Here is a 16,333-nt window from a genome sequence, read left to right on the forward strand (position 1 = left end):
CCCAGGTCGAATTCCTGCCCCTCGGGGTTTTATGAAAATGAAGATTCAGACATTCCATTACCATGAGCACGCGGTAACAACTGGAGCCTTATTTGCAATTGTCCGACACCCCAATTGCATCACATTGAAGTAGACACAAGATTCAAGATACAGGCAGAAACATGGGTGCGGCATTTGTGCAGATAAGACGTAAATGAGCATCGTTGAGCACTCACGTTGCGTTGCGTAGGGTATGCCAGCAATGCTGGTCAACGTTGATGCACAACTGCGTCACACCCCACATGCGCAGATCCTGAATATCTCGGTATGCAGAGGGTTAGATGGCCACACATTAACTTCCTTGAGAAAAAAGCAGCAGGATAAAAGATAGCAAACGACACATGGAATATCACTCGAGAATATGTACAGCAAGCAACAAGTAGAGTTAACTCGTAAAGGCAGCCCAAGTTGATTGCTTAGCTAATCCGTGCCTGAGAATCAGCTCCACCGCCACTGATTCGTATGCACGAGGAGGCTGTGCTGCGCCGGAAAATTGTCGGCGTTTCGTCACCGTCAGGCACCACATCATCGACTGGCGAGGGCATCAATCGCATTCAGCGCCTCCTTGAAAGAGACAAAAGGAACTTGGCAATACCACAAACATTCCTTGTCTGATATTCTTTTCACTCGCTCGAAAAGATCACCAACCTCTCCCCGCTTCGGGACCAGCCTGTTGATGCGTGATTAGAACTTCATCCCCTGTACCCCACGCCTTCACCGCACTACTCGTCTTTCGGCTCACTCTCACTCTCTTGACATGGTAGGCGATATTGGCTGATAAGCCTAAGTGGCTCGATAAACTCACCCGTAATGCCTCTTTAACTGACATTATCGTTACCACTTGAACAGGGCATATCAAGGCGTCCGAAGGACAAAGCTGTGCGCAATGCCCAATCTGGCGCACCGGGAACACAGGGCGCCGCCGGCGGACGACCAAAAAAGGCCACGTTTGAAGCAACCAAAAAGAAGGAGATCGGAGTATCAGACCTGACCTTGCTGAGCAAGGTCTCTAACGAAGCTATCAATGATAACCTGAAGAAGCGATTCGAGGGTGCAGAGATATACACATACATTGGACATGTGCTTGTCTCCGTGAACCCATTTCGTGATCTCGGCATTTATACCGACCATGTCCTCGAAAGTTACAAGGGAAAAAATCGCTTAGAGATGCCCCCGCACGTCTTCGCGATCGCCGAATCCGCCTATTATAATATGAAAGCTTATAATGACAACCAGTGTGTCATTATTTCCGGGGAATCTGGGGCTGGTAAAACCGAGGCCGCCAAGCGCATTATGCAATATATTGCGAATGTGTCTGGAGAACAGTCAGGAGATATCAAGAAAATTAAAGAAATGGTTCTTGCGACCAACCCTCTACTAGAGTCGTTTGGAAATGCAAAAACACTGCGGAACAACAACTCTTCGAGATTCGGCAAGTATTTGCAAATCTACTTCAACTCCACTGGCGAGCCGGTTGGCGCCGATATCACGAATTATCTACTCGAAAAGTCTCGTGTTGTTGGCCAGATTACAAACGAAAGAAACTTTCACATCTTCTACCAGTTCACGAAAGGTGCTTCAAGGCAATACCAAGAGCTCTTCGGTATTCAAAAACCAGAGACATATGCATACACGAGCCGATCCAAATGCTTCGATGTCGATGGGATCGATGACATTGCCGATTTCCAAGACACGATCAATGCGATGAAGATAATTGGTCTCAGTCAAACCGAACAAGATGAGATATTTCGCATGCTGGCTGCCATCCTATGGATTGGCAATATCCAGTTCCGCGAAGATGACACTGGATATGCTGCTGTCACTGACCAGTCAGTCGTGGATTTTGTCGCATACCTGATGGAGGTGACACCGGACCAACTGATCCATGCCATCACTATTCGAATTCTCACGCCGCGCAATGGCGAAGTCATCGAGTCCCCCAGCAACCCAGCACAGGCAACTGCTACCCGTGACGCCTTGGCTAAAGCTATTTACAACAATCTGTTTGATTGGATCGTGGAGCGAATCAACAAGTCTCTGAAATCGAGACAAGATACAGCGAACACCATTGGCATCTTGGATATCTACGGATTTGAAATATTTGAAAAGAATAGTTTCGAGCAGCTCTGCATCAATTATGTCAATGAAAAGCTTCAGCAGATCTTCATCCAGCTCACACTGAAGACGGAGCAGGAAGAATATGCACGTGAGAAGATCCAGTGGACACCAATCAAATATTTCGATAATAAAGTCGTCTGTGAATTGATTGAACAGATCAGGCCCCCTGGAATCTTCTCTGCAATGAAAGATGCGACCAAGACAGCACATGCCGACCCTGCCGCTTGTGACAGAACATTTATGCAGAGCATCAATGGCATGTCACATGCTCACCTGACCCCTCGACAGGGAAGCTTCATCGTTAAGCACTATGCAGGAGATGTCTCTTATACTGTGGACGGCATCACCGACAAGAACAAAGATCAATTATTGAAGGGACTCCTTAATCTCTTCCAACACAGCGGCAATCAATTCGTACACACCCTTTTCCCCCACCAAGTTGACCAAGATAATAGAAGACAGCCGCCCTCCGCAGGAGATAGAATTCGTACCTCTGCAAATGCGTTGGTAGACACATTGATGAAATGTCAGCCGTCATATATCCGAACGATCAAACCGAATGAGAATAAGTCGCCCAGCGAATACAACAGTCCCAATGTTCTTCATCAGGTCAAATATCTGGGCCTACAAGAGAATGTTCGTATACGGCGAGCTGGTTTCGCGTATCGTCAATCCTTTGACAAGTTTGTCGAACGGTTTTTCCTGTTATCACCGGCTACATCTTATGCTGGCGAGTACACGTGGCAAGGCTCGACAGAAGAAGCTGTAAAGCAGATTCTGAAGGACACCAGCATTCCCAAAGAGGAGTGGCAACTTGGCGTGACTAAGGCATTCATCAAATCACCAGAGACTCTATTTGCCTTGGAGCACATGCGTGATAGGTATTGGCATAACATGGCCACTCGTATTCAGAGAATGTGGCGTGCATACCTAGCTTACCGTGCTGAATCTGCAACCCGCATTCAACGAATGTGGCGGAAGAAACGAACAGGAGCCGAGTATCTGCAACTTCGAGATCATGGGCACAAGCTTCTTCAAGGCCGAAAAGAGCGCAGACGGATGAGTTTACTGGGATCTCGAAGATTTCTTGGAGATTATCTCGGCGTTAATGCTGCGGCTGGACCTGGCGCACAGATAAGGAACGCAGCTAATATTGGATCAAATGAACGGGTGATGTTCTCTTGCCGTGGAGAAATTTTGGAGGCAAAATTTGGACGATCTAGCAAGCCGAGCCCTCGCCTGATTGTTGTCACAAATAATAAGTTCTACATCATTGCCCAGCTGCTCATCAACGGCCAATTTCAGATTTCAGTCGAACGAGCTATTCCCCTCGGTGCCATCAAATTCATTGGAACGTCTACTCGTCGAGATGATTGGTTCTCTCTTGGAGTGGGATCGGCCCAGGAGCCAGATCCTTTGATGAACTGTGTCCTCAAAACCGAAATGTTTACTCATATGCAGCGAGTCATGCCGGGAGGCTTCAATCTCAAAATAGGCGACGTGATCGAGTACGCGAAGAAGCCGAACAAATTCCAGCAGGTCAAGATAGCCAAAGACTCTCAACAACCAATTGACTTCTATAAGAGTGGTACGATCCATACACAACAAGGAGAACCCCCTAACTCGGCATCACGGCCAATGCCCAAAGCCAAACCCGTACCACCCCGACCCATCACCCGCGGTAAACTTATCAAGCCTGGAGGCCCTGGAGGCCGGCCATCACGGCTAACTGGTAATCGAACTATTCAACCAAGGCCTGGAGGAGGTCCAAGGGCGGTTCCTCAACCGCTAGCTGCAAAAACAACAGCATCTATCGGCGTGGCAAATACTTCAGCTCCTGCCGCGGTCAACAAACCTCTTCCTAGTCACACGAGGAATCAAAACAGCACCAGCGGAGGAGCAAGTCGAGCACCACCCCCGCCGCCGCCCGCCGCACCTCCCGCAAAGCCAAAGATCATGGCCAAAGTATTATATGATTTCAACGGCCAGCGAGATAATGAGCTATCTATCAAGGCTGGAGACATATTGGAGATAGTTCAAAAAGAGAATAATGGTATGGCATCCAGTGTGTTCTGTTCAATGTGAGCAAACGTGGCTAACTAACATCGCATAGGTTGGTGGCTGGCAAAGAATGACTATGGGCAGGCTTGGGTTCCCGCTGCTTATGTAGAGGAACAGGCAGCACCTGCCCCAAGGCCACCCCCGGCTCCTCCCGCTGCCAAGTCAAAACCAACGCCGCCGGCACCTCCGGCCAAACGTCCAGTCGCGGGACGCAAGCCAGGTGAGCTGGCCCAGCGAGATTCCGGTCTTGGCTTGAACGGAATCAGCGGCTCTGAGGGGAGTCGTAGTACAACGCCGACACCGAGTCTAGGGGGCAGCTTGGCTGATGCATTGCTAGCAAGAAAAAATGCTATGCAACGGGACAAAGAAGACGACGACTGGTAGAAGCGGATGCTGAATACATGGTCACGATCTAGAGTAGACGATCCATAGTAGACTGAAGTTTATGTATTGCTTTTGTTAGCGCCGAGACCATGACCTGCGGCGTGCAAAAATTTGTCATGTTATGCAGCCAGGCGGAACTGTGAGACACTGTTAGTTTTGGTATTCACTGGAAATAAATTTTCGACCGATTGTCGAACAGCTCTTGCTTCATCATGCGCAGTGTTCTAATTATGGTCCTTCGCAACCTCAAAAAAAAAGTAGTGCTACAAGTCCATTTAATACATTCAGAACTAATACAGCAAATTTAGACCAAACCACGAATGTCGTCGTGTTTAATCGGCACATTCAGTGCGCAAAATATTTCGCCGACGCAAGAGCTCGACAAGTGGAACATCATCATCTTCAGTTGTTTGTGCGGCGCAGAATTCCGTTTCCTCATCAACGCCGTAATCTTGTAGACTCTCACCGTCGTTGTTTCTCCAATGAACCTCTTGATCAGAACTATAGCCAATACCATGACTGTTTTCACTCAGCATATCGTAATCGTCTACTTCCTCTAGCTCTGCCAATAAATGGCTCCTCCTCTGCATGTCCTGTATTTGGCGTTCTTTGAACGCACTCTTTTGCTCCTCTGGAGACATAGTTTCTGCATTTCTCAGTTCTGCTTTGAAGTCCCTGTGACCTGCAGGCCACTCTCTGTTTGCCCTGCGAATTTTTTCTGGGTCTGGTGGCGGCCACATGCCTTCGTTTCGATTGAATCCATTTTCTTCCCAAGACCATCCGTAGCCCGTTCTATCCTTACCGACTTTAGGGCTCCCGGACAATGGGAAAAACCAGAGGAGAAAGTTTGAGGATCCCATTGCTTGGGACATGTTTGCAAAAAAACCAAGATCATAGGGGAACTCGACCCTTTCAACCCTGATCTTCTTTCCATCGGACCCATTGATATCCCACCAATCCTGGCCTCCCCGTTCCATAACTGCGTCGTGGCGCTCGACCTGCCACCCCTCAATCATAGTGCAATTGAACAGCCAGCTCTTCATTGTCGTTACAAGCATTATGACCAAGGCAAGTGAAGTGAAGAGGCATATGAGTGAGGTGAGAGCCAAACCTATAAGTGCTGACAAGGTCGGACCTAGATATGCAGGCAAGTGCCGTGATTCCCACAGAGCGAAGAATCGTTGCCAGAGAAGGTACCCGAGTATCCCAAGGGATGTGTTGGCGAAAACTAAAAACCGCAAAAAATGAGGGAATGTAGTCATAGAGACACAGTTTGCCGTCCAAGGGCAATGGTGATCCATTTTAGGAATGCAACGTCCACAGTGCCGACAATGATGGGCTCTGGCGGGCTTTGGGGCTGAACATTTCTTGCACCAACTTCCTTCGGCCTCGATCACTTTATCCGTGAAAACATATCGACCAGGATCCTCGGTGATAGTCTTGTAGTAGGTGAACCATAGGGATAATAGGAAAACATTGAAGACGATGGTTTCATTGGCTGAGGGTGGACCGGGGTTGAGCGAGGAATACTGAAACAGGTATTGTGAAAAGTATCCCAGAAACGCAATCAAGATACAAACGGCGGGAACCGCCAAGGATTGCACCATAGGCGCATCATTCAGGCCCGCCATGATGGTGATAATCCGGGGATGGGGGCTTTCACTGGTGGCGTATCCGAGTTTCGTTACATGATTTGAAACACGTCTTTATGACTTCCATGGAAAGAAATGCTCTAAAAATTGGCGTTTAAAAGCAAAAAGTCTTCTGATTCCTTGGCTTTGGCTCTTGAGGAGAAGCTGAGGTTGTGACTTGGAACGACGACATTGATTAGCGTTATGCGGTCGGACAAACGTTCATGCCTCCACCTCCAGGCTTGTTTGTCGTTATGTAAGCGTGTCAGTGTAATGAAGTAGGTCGTGCACAGCCACCTGTTCCCTGTGGCTCGACTAATCACCCCCTGATAAAGTAGTTGGCATTGACCACTTGGAACTTCTTGGATGGCAGCTTTTGTATCTAGCGACCTGCATACGATCGTCCTTTTCAGAAAATGCGCCCTCAGCAGATCTTCATCTGCTAGAAAAGAGAGAACGCCATGGCGCCGCCTGTGGTCCATGAGCTCTCGGCTTTGTGGTATGTTTTTTTCTTTCAACTTGGGCGGTTCGTCAAAGGACTACTGTTCTGATCTGTCGGCTCATAGCACTATCGCTTCATTTATGTATGTTTGTCATTCATTAGAGCGTTACTCTCTGACTGGTATGGAATCGCAATTTTGATAAAATTATGCAATCGCGTCCTTACATTTCATTACCAGATTATTCTCGCCTCCTATTACTGCTTGTTGTCTTTCTCTCTGGCCTTATTTGTCTTGGTGCCAGCTATGCCTCGAAGTGGCTCCCAGGAGCTGATGGAAGATATACTTCTTCAAGAAATGGGCGAACTGGCTTGCTGGTAAACCTAGAACCACACAATCTTACGAAACAAGCTGGCTCTCTGCCTCCTGCCCGAGCAAGACGCTGCTCAGTCCCGATCCTGGTAGCTTGTATTGTTATTCGCTTGGAGCTTTTTAATTATGTCAATTATAAGCAGCAATGCTCTAAACCAGGTGTTGAGGTATGGTTCAAGTCTCTCATCTATCTTTTAGACGGTAGATTTGGGGTGTTTCTATGCTGCCAATCTTTGCCTCCTATCTCGGGGTGAATTCCGCTGATACCGAATTCGCAGTCATGGCTTTGCCTTTTGTTAATTGTTCATGACATAATAACGACGCGTCGTAACTGGTCTATACCAGTTACCGATGAAATGGAAGACCCGTGGCGCAGCGTTTTCGACGACATTCATGATTGGCTAAGTGGTCCAAGAGCGGCAGTCACCTTGTTCACGACCGGAGCTCTTCTATTGTCCACTGGAACTTATGTGGCAGCAAACCAAATTGTGACATCAACATATATTTGTTTTGCGCCTCTGGATAGCCGATCGCAGACTATTTTGCTCCAGTACGCTGGTCTTCTGCTTGACGCAGTCATCATTGTTCTTTTGTGGAGGGTGTTGACTCGGATGAGAAATCTCAAGCTGCGACTTCGAATGCTATCCAATATTTTCCTCACTTCTTCCCTGTTTAGCTCATTTCTATGGCTTACTATCAGCTTGCTCAATGGAAGCAATCTGGCCAGTCTGGGGTTTGGATTTCTGCGGGGATTTGACGTAGTGACGGATAGCTTCGCCCTTGCCACCATGACTATCGGTTTGTCCATTTGGACTTGTGAAACGACGCCAGTTGTATCCACGGCTGTAACAACATTTATTTTTGGAATTTGGCGTGCCGGAATAAACGTCTTTAGTCTTGGAGATTGGATGCATCTCTCACGAGCTGCGAGCCTTGGGCCGCTTTGGCTAATAACCTTTGGCTCAGGTCTTTTCGTTTACGCACATGACATTCGCTCGGTTATCTTCGTTAGACGTATATTATTCGTCTCATTCATGGTATTGCTTCTTATTATCGCTACAGGATTCACATTCATCTATCCGCTCGAATATTTCGATAAGCGCCATCCGATAAACGAACTCATGTATGAGGCCCGTACGATCCATGACCGTTGGCTTACAAAGGCCTCTACGAGTACGACTCTTGCTACGGCGGTGGTGATATATAGAGAACGCCATGGCGGCAGATCACCACCTCCCCACTTCGGTGACTGGTACCAATATGCTTCTGGTTCGTCTATTGTAGATGAATTCCAGCAAATTGATAACGATTTGGACGTGTTCTGGTCTCTGCCACCAGCAACGCTCCGTAGACGTGTTCAGTCGGCATTGTCAAACCCTGGCGTCGGAAACATAACCGTGGAAAATGGGCAAGTCACTGTCAGTGATGCTGGACATGAATCCAAGAACATGGATCTGAGGGAGCTGGCCGATATGATAAAAAAGTTCTCAAGACATCTACCTGACATGGTTCTCCCTGTCAATTTGAACGCGGCACCACGAGTGCTTCCGTTGTGGAAAGATACCCAACTTCAGAGCCGAGGGTACCTGCAATCCATGGCCAAAATAATATCTAAAAGGTCAACAAATACTTGGTCTGCAGAAAACAATACGCTGGGATCGAGATACACAGAGGAGGCTGCTCAAAGTGCAACATGGCATCAAACTCGGGCGAGTGATTTTCAGCAGATGCGAACTGAAGCATGTCCCGCGACGTCGAGGGCTCAAACAAGCCCTTACTGGGATCTTAGTGTATTTTGTTCGGCTTGTGTGAGGCAACACTCCCGTGGCCAGTTGTTGAGCGACTGGGAGAAATCATTGGATGTGTGCTCTCAGCCTGACCTTAATCATCTACACAGCTTTGCAATGACAGACCTAAGCACCCCACCGATCAGAGAACTCGTTCCCCTATTTGGCTCATCTAAGATGGCAGGGTTTCAAGATATTCTGGTCCCATTGTCTTACTTCCGACAAGAGCAGGTGGATGACAGTGAGCCCTTTTTGAAACGCAAGGACACTCTATTCTGGAGGAGTGCAATCGGTGGGCAAGTCATCAATGAACAAGCGTTACGGGGAAGCCATAAGTTAAGGTTAATGCACCTTATCAACAATGCTGACTCCAGAGACTGGGCAACGGTCATTCTCCCTATTCCAGGGGCGGATCATAAATTCAGATCAGTGTCTGTTTCAGTTGCAGAGGCTAATCGCGACCTGTCCTTCAATGTCGGTATAGACGATTTTTCCGCCTGTGCAAGCCAACACTGCAACACCCTTAAGAAAGTTTATGGTGAAAACACCCAGACCGAGGATCCCTTAAAGTATCGGTATGTACTTTTGACTGATGAAGACGACGGCCCACCAGCTACGACATTGAAGATGCTACACTCACAGAGTCTACCCTTCATCTCAACAACGTTCAAGACTTGGTATTCCGAGCGGCTCACTCCTTGGCTGCATTTTGTGCCTGTAGACCCAAGATATCAAGCCCTACACACGACATTACTTTACTTTACAGGGACTGCGAACAAGGCCAAAATGAACGGTATTAATACATACCTGACAGGCCGTTCTTCTGATGGGCAGTGGATCGCGCGACAAGGCCAACGTTGGGCCGGCGAAGCAATAAGTAAGAAGGACATGGAGATATATCTATTTCGACTACTGCTTGAATGGGGTAGGCTCATTGATGACCGAAGGAATGAGATCGGGTACAGAGAGGAAAATGGTGAGTTCCGAAGCGATGAATGGTCTCGCGCATCATAACTTGGATACGTATTGTTGTGAAGTTTTGTTTCCTCGAAGCATGGCGTATGGTATGGTTGTATATCTTGGGAAAAGGGATATGAAATAGAATAGAGCTTAGTCCGCCTTGAATATTGTAGGTGTCTGGTTTGTAACACCTATGTGTCCATCGCAAAGGAGGATAACGCGCGACGCTCCCATTTATCTACTCTAATAGTTCTTCTGCAACTTACTTCAATAACAACGGCGACGTCGTCACGGATGCACCGTGTGTTTATTTGTATCCCTTCAACTTAATCTCTGATTCAACTTTTTTGCGGCTAATTGTGTTCGATATTCTCATGCCCATAACTCAAGATTCTTAACCTCACAGCCAGGTTGGCCCTGATTACGACGGACCAGCCGTCCTATCTTGTAGACGCTTTCAGAAGCGGAAAGTGCTTGGGCCACAGCGTCGGCCTTGCTGGCATCTACAGCAATGACCATGCCAACGCCCGAGTTGAACGTACGGCACATTTCAGCGGGGTCAACATTTCCAGCCTGCTTGAGCCACTGGAAGACAGGCAGAATGTCCCAAGAGCCGTAGATGATTTCAGCAGCAAGGCCATCTGGCAACATACGGGGAACGTTCTCGATGAGACCGCCACCGGTAACGTGGGCCAGACCCTTGATTTCACTGAGAACTGGCAAAAGGCTCTTGACGTAGATGCGGGTTGGGGTCAGGAGGGATTCTCCGACGGTTTTCGATATATCCCATGGCGCTTGTGATTCATACGCCAAGCCAGCACTCTGCACTATCCTTCTCACCAGCGAAAAGCCATTGGAATGGACACCAACAGACCCGAGACCAAGAAGAACGTCTCCTTCCGTCATGGTATTCTGCCGAGGGAGTCGCTCCTCAGAGGTGACGGCACCAACTGCGCATCCTGCGGCATCATAATCCTCGCCCTGATACATGCCGGGCATTTCAGCGGTCTCACCACCTACCAAAGCACATCCAGCCTGGCGACAGCCATCAGCGACGCCTTCGACAAAGGCGGCCGCAGATGGAAGGTCAAGCTTGCTGCAGCCGTAGTAATCCAGGAACATCAATGGCGTGGCTCCCTGGACGATCAAGTCGTTTACATTCATGGCAACAAGATCAATACCCACAGTGTCATGCTTCTTCATAGCTTGGGCAATCATGAGCTTGGTACCAACGCCATCAATAGCGCCAACAAGAATTGGTACGCTCTGGTATCCGCATTGTGAAAGATCAAGCTCGCCACCGAATCCACCGATTTCTGCCTCAGCTCCGGGTCGTTTGGTGCTGGCTACGGCCTTCTTGATTTTCTCGACAAAATCATTACCGGCCTGGATATCGACACCAGCTTGGGCGTAAGTCATGGCCTCCTTGGATTGATCTCGAAAAGCGCGGTGCGCAATATCCTTTCGGAAGAACATGGCTTCGAAGCTGATTATTCCTGAGGTGAGTGCAGAATACGACGCGTCCACAGCGGCTCTAAGGGATTCACCCACAGAGTTAATCGCAATCACTCGACCACCAGATGACTTGAGCTGGTCTCCATCCAGCCTGGTTCCCGCATGGAAAATGGTGCTACCTCGGGGCGGTTGCAAAACAGTCATTGGAATCCCCTTGGCATAAGAGCCAGGGTATCCGCCAGCAGCAACAACAACAGTTGCGCTGAACTTCTGCTCGACCTTCAAGTGACAGTTGTCGAGGTACCCTTCAGCACAAGCAAGCATTATATCTGCCAAATCTGTGTCGGCGGAGAGAAGAGGCAAGACGGTTTGGGTTTCTGGGTCGCCAAATCGCACGTTGTATTCCAGGACTTTGGGACCAGCACTGGTAATCATGAGGCCGGTGAACAGTACACCGCGGAATGGCTGCTTCTCCCGTCGCATTCCCAAAATAGTAGGCTCAAGGATTTCTTTGTCAATGCGCTCCGTCAACTCCTTTGTGGCGATGTTTGTAGGCGCGTAGCAACCCATTCCTCCAGTATTGGGGCCTTGATCGCCATCAAAAATGCGCTTGTGGTCCTGCGCCAAAGGCAATGATCGAATAGTGTAACCATCGCAAAAGGTGAGAACGCTCAGCTCGTCGCCAACCAGGAGTTCTTCAATAACAACCTCATCTCCAGCAGATCCAAAGGCCTTGTCAACCATGATCTGCTTCAGGGCATCCTTCGCCTCTTGTTTCGATTGAGGCAGGATAACGCCTTTGCCGGCAGCAAGACCGGTTGCCTTGATGACAACTTCGTGAGAGACGCTATCAATATACTCGATCGCTTTCTGATAGTCAGAAAAGTTTTCGTACGTAGCAGTTGGGATGTTGTATTTCTTCATGAAGTCCTTGGAGTAGGTCTTGCTTCCCTCCAATCGAGCTGCCTCTTTGGAGGGGCCAAAACAAGGTATTCCGGCCGTTTTGAAGAACCCTTCCACGCCGTCCACAAGAGGCGCTTCAGGTCCAGGAACGACTAAATTGACCCCATTTGACTGTGCAAAGGTGACGAGGCCTGGGTAATCTTCCGCTGAGACTGAGGTGACATTGGTAACCTTTGGACACGAGGCAGTGCCGCCGTTGCCAGGGACAGCAAATATGGTGTCAACTCGAGCAGACTGGCTAAATTTCCACGCCAGAGCATGCTCACGGCCACCATTTCCGATCAGGAGAACTCGAACACTGCCCATTTCAGTATGTGTTGTCGTTTGGAATTCGAGGTGACGGTGAATTGACGAGGGTGACCAGACGGGGCCGAGTGGTCGATGGTTCGTACAAATTGAGTCGGCGAATCGAGAGTCTTGCGGAATAAAATCAGAAATTTCTTGTCCTGATCTCCAGTCAGTCACAACATGCCGACGACAAACCTTACGTGTCTGTAGTATATGTATGTATGCTCTGTGCCATTATCCAAGGCCCTTTTTTTTTTTTTTTTTTACCTCTTTTGCCCCTCCTCAACAACCAGCCTGCAATCCAACCCCTGTACGTTTAGCCAGCAGTGACTTCTGGTGGAGCTGACTGGGGCTAAGGGCCCAACAAGGTATCAGGAAATAAACTAATAAAGTGGAGTAACAGGTACTAAGAAAACCGCTGCTAAAGCCATCTCGCGATAGCCTCAGCCACCGTCATCACAGAAGCAAACCTTGTAAAACATATAGAAGGATTAGTACGTTTTATTCGGGTTAATGTCTCTTATATTCTGACGCGTAGAGTTTGTTCCAGGCTTTCGCCGGCGCGTAAGGTCATGAATTACCTCTTAAGCTAGTGGATTTGACGCATCGCGATGCGTGTACTGTTTTTTGAATTATATGTTACTGTTAAATTAGCTAGGTACAACTATTAATTGTGCTACTAGTGGGTCATGGTGATGAGCTAGCCTTTTTTTTATTTTTTTTATATTGATTTAATTAATGTCTCTTATATTTTTCTTGTGCTTAACAGGATTAAATCTATGGGGTAGGCTCTTGAAAATGACAGCTGTTAGCGTATAACCTCACACTAGCCCCATCTACTGATGTCACACATGGCTAAACTATCAGGGGTATATTGTATATACAAGTGCCCCGCGCGAACTAACCAAAGGTTAATACTAATAAGACGCATCCATCATGCCCTTCTTTCGCAATTCTGCCGAACCCAAAGGAGACAAATTGTTAGTGGAGCAATGCCCATTAGACGCTGCTGTTTGTCTCAGATCGCGAATACCTCGTCTGACGTCGTCTAACGTAGCGTTTGACTGCAGGCCTAGCGTCAGAGCTAGAATTTCTAGATCTGTATGTGCTTCAGCGCCAGCCGCTTTCCTGGGACCTGTCTCTTTTCTTGACGTCGTGCTGGTGCGAGATTGGCTAGGTATGGGCGCTGAAGGAAGAGAGACGACCTCGGGGACCTCAGCAGGATCAATATCCCCGCTCCAGGATATTGATGTAAAGGATGTATTAAGTTTGCTACCGCTCTTCTTGAGCATAACAAAACGTAGAATGACTTCGGTTACCGTGACGAGAATACTGCCGACAATGAGGATAATGACAATCCAGGTAATGTAGCTCATCTTGGCATCAGCGATTGAGTCGGACAGAATCTCGGCGAGATCAAGAAATACACGGCATCTTTCGTTTAGAACCTTTATTCGAGGATCAATTTCGAGATACTCGCGGATGGCAACATAAAGCGGATGTAGCGTAGGTTCTGAGTCCCAGAAGAAATTCGGGACATCAAGAATATTCGATGCTATATTACACTAGAGTCAGAAATGCAGCCCTTATAGTCTTGCGCAGTTGAGTTTTGATGAAAATTTTTGGCTCCAACAGCGGAGGGGAGACAACTTACATAGATTGATGTCCACTCGGCTCTTGAATAATCTGCCGAGAAGAGTGACAATCTCTACTCTCGTCATATTCAACTGTCCTGTTAGCGCCAACGTTTTTGGCACATGTTGCGCGTCTAGCATAGTTTCACTCATCCTCTCCTCAAAAAAGCATAATTTGGTGCTCTGGGCAATAGCATGGCTAATGGTCAACTTGATCATGTGGTCGGACCGAGGCAACAATGTAATCATATCGTTGAACACTCTTGGTCGCTTGACATCGGCGCTGTACTCGAAGTGGAATTCTTCCGTCTCAAAATCGTCTTGCTCCAGCGGGCGAGTCAACAGACTGATGTTATCTTCGGCATCAGCGAAAGTCAAGTCGGCGAGAATATCCTTCTCCTGGTGTTCCGTAAAGTTCCAGAATACCACAACGCCATACGAGAAAACAAACAGTTCAGCAAAATTTTTGGCATCCGGTGCCAGACGGCTCATCTGCGACGGAATGCCATCATCTTGTTCCTGCTGGCCCTCATGCCCATGAGATCGGGAGGAACCGTGGGCAGAGGAATCTCGACCACCTCGTTCTGGGCTCTCGGGATGAGTATATGCATCGTCTTCGAAATAACCCTCGTGGTGGTCACGCTGCTCGCTTCTCTCGATCTCTAAGTCGAGCATGGTCTTACCCGTTCCTGGAGTTTTCAGCATAGGTCGTCCTCGTACTCGATATCCCTCTGTGCCATTCAACAACGGCAATGCGTAGATGGCATACAGACAGTCGTCATACAGTTTAGTCTTTGCTTCGTGCTTCTTTCTCAAAAATTCTGACGTCTCTGCCGTCTTGTATGCCTGAGCCGTGCAGTATGCTGTTAATCGGCTGACCTTGTCTTTTCGTTGCGGCTTGGGCAGTCTTTCAGCATAGCTTTTCCCCCGGACGCCTCCTCTTTTTCTAAGAACGTCCAACTCCTCGTCCCTCAGCGGTCTACTTTCTTCGTTTTGTAATCTCCGAGCCAATACTGTTTCGCTTTCCACTTCTTCTTCCGCGTCATCGCTGTGATCATCGGTCTCCGGAAGAAGAACTAGCTTTTGGCTAATCTTTGTTGTTCGTGATGGCATGGGTTGGCCGGTTCGTGACTGAAGGTTAGGTAAACCACCGCCCGAAATGACCCGTCTGCCTTGGCTGGCTGTGGCAGCTGTATGAGGTCTCTGTGGAATGGGGGGTGCTCGTGGTTGTCCGGATGGAATCTGTGTGTTGTATTGCAGAACATTATCGACGGTCATAAACCGCATTGGCACTCGGCTAGGAGCCCCGGAAGAGGCATCTTGGCGACGAAGAGATCTGCGTTGATTTGATCTCTCCCGCGCATCAGTGACCTATCGCAGTTGTAAGCGAATGAAAAATTCTGGGCCTGCGAAGAGAGAAAGGAGGGAAGATATATATAAATTGACAATCAACGTACTAGCACCGTAGGGCCTCGCTTCCCTGACGACATGTTCGCATCAAATGGCAAGGTCGGGTGAATGGGGGTCCCTTTGCAGTCCGACCAGTAGAGCCTAAGCTTGGATTGGGGATAATATAATTTGCTGAGGCTGTCAATTCGACTGCGTTGGACGGATTTCGCATTAGCTGATGATGAGGGTGTTGTTGAAGACTCGAAAAGGTCGTAGGTTGGGTTCTGTGGTGGCACATACGTAAGTACCTACCTATAGGTATTTACAATGTAACTACTTACGTACTAAGCAGGGTCCCAGAAGTCTTTCCCCGACCCACATTTCCACCACAGTACCTAAAGTAGGTATGTTAAAGGGGAGTATTGTTTCGCTCTGTAGTCAAATGAAATTACAAGAAAGATACGAGTATCGTGCAAGCGTAAAATCTAAAATAGTATTAGGCTGTACCAGGCCAAGGACAGTAAAGAGACTAGAGAAATGGACCGTACGCATCGTGACGCGTCAGACGTACCAGCACAATTGGTGCAGCGCCGCGGCCCGCTAGTCAAGGCCATCTCGCGATAGCCTCATATGTATGTACATCAAACTTGACATGGTCATTGTCACTGTAAGAGCCAGAGGAAGAATCCCAACGGAAAGGTGTCAGAAAGACCAGGTTTTGGCGCCGAAAGATGAGCTAAGTGTCAGAGAGGCTGTCCCCAGCGAACGAAAGCTCATCAGTTACAGACGTAGATGCGAGCTAGTCAATCAGG

At 48.3% G+C, this 16,333-nt stretch overlaps 5 protein-coding genes across 5 annotated transcripts; 2 read left to right on the plus strand and 3 right to left on the minus strand.

The window, feature by feature from the left end:
• Positions 1–241: 241 nt before the first annotated feature.
• On the plus strand, positions 242–4,602 carry MAA_00560 (myosin; the record flags this gene model as incomplete). The annotated part of the gene is made up of 3 exons (XM_007818558.1): positions 242–304; positions 889–4,210; positions 4,271–4,602. The coding sequence occupies 3 exons, from the start codon at positions 242–244 to the stop codon at positions 4,600–4,602; spliced, it is 3,717 nt and encodes a 1,238-aa protein (XP_007816749.1).
• Positions 4,603–4,934: 332 nt separating this feature from the next.
• Positions 4,935–6,233, minus strand: MAA_00559 (DHHC zinc finger domain-containing protein; the record flags this gene model as incomplete). Its single annotated transcript, XM_007818557.2, has 1 exon — positions 4,935–6,233. One exon carries the CDS (start codon positions 6,231–6,233, stop codon positions 4,935–4,937), a length of 1,299 nt encoding a protein of 432 aa, XP_007816748.2.
• A 1,600-nt stretch (positions 6,234–7,833) lies between these two features.
• Positions 7,834–9,846, plus strand: MAA_00558 (glycosyltransferase family 90 protein; the record flags this gene model as incomplete). Its single annotated transcript, XM_007818556.2, has 1 exon — positions 7,834–9,846. One exon carries the CDS (start codon positions 7,834–7,836, stop codon positions 9,844–9,846), a length of 2,013 nt encoding a protein of 670 aa, XP_007816747.2.
• Positions 9,847–10,164: 318 nt separating this feature from the next.
• MAA_00557 (Phosphoribosylglycinamide synthetase) lies at positions 10,165–12,516 on the minus strand (the record flags this gene model as incomplete). Its single annotated transcript, XM_007818555.1, has 1 exon — positions 10,165–12,516. The coding sequence occupies one exon, from the start codon at positions 12,514–12,516 to the stop codon at positions 10,165–10,167; it is 2,352 nt and encodes a 783-aa protein (XP_007816746.1).
• An 899-nt stretch (positions 12,517–13,415) lies between these two features.
• MAA_00556 (sporulation protein RMD8) lies at positions 13,416–15,622 on the minus strand (the record flags this gene model as incomplete). Its single annotated transcript, XM_007818554.1, has 3 exons — positions 13,416–14,053; positions 14,153–15,503; positions 15,590–15,622. 3 exons carry the CDS (start codon positions 15,620–15,622, stop codon positions 13,416–13,418), a joined length of 2,022 nt encoding a protein of 673 aa, XP_007816745.1.
• Positions 15,623–16,333: the final 711 nt, after the last annotated feature.

The sequence above is a fragment of the Metarhizium robertsii genome (assembly GCF_000187425.2).
Source record: "Metarhizium robertsii ARSEF 23 chromosome Unknown MAA_Scf_7, whole genome shotgun sequence".
Lineage (NCBI taxonomy): Eukaryota > Fungi > Ascomycota > Sordariomycetes > Hypocreales > Clavicipitaceae > Metarhizium > Metarhizium robertsii.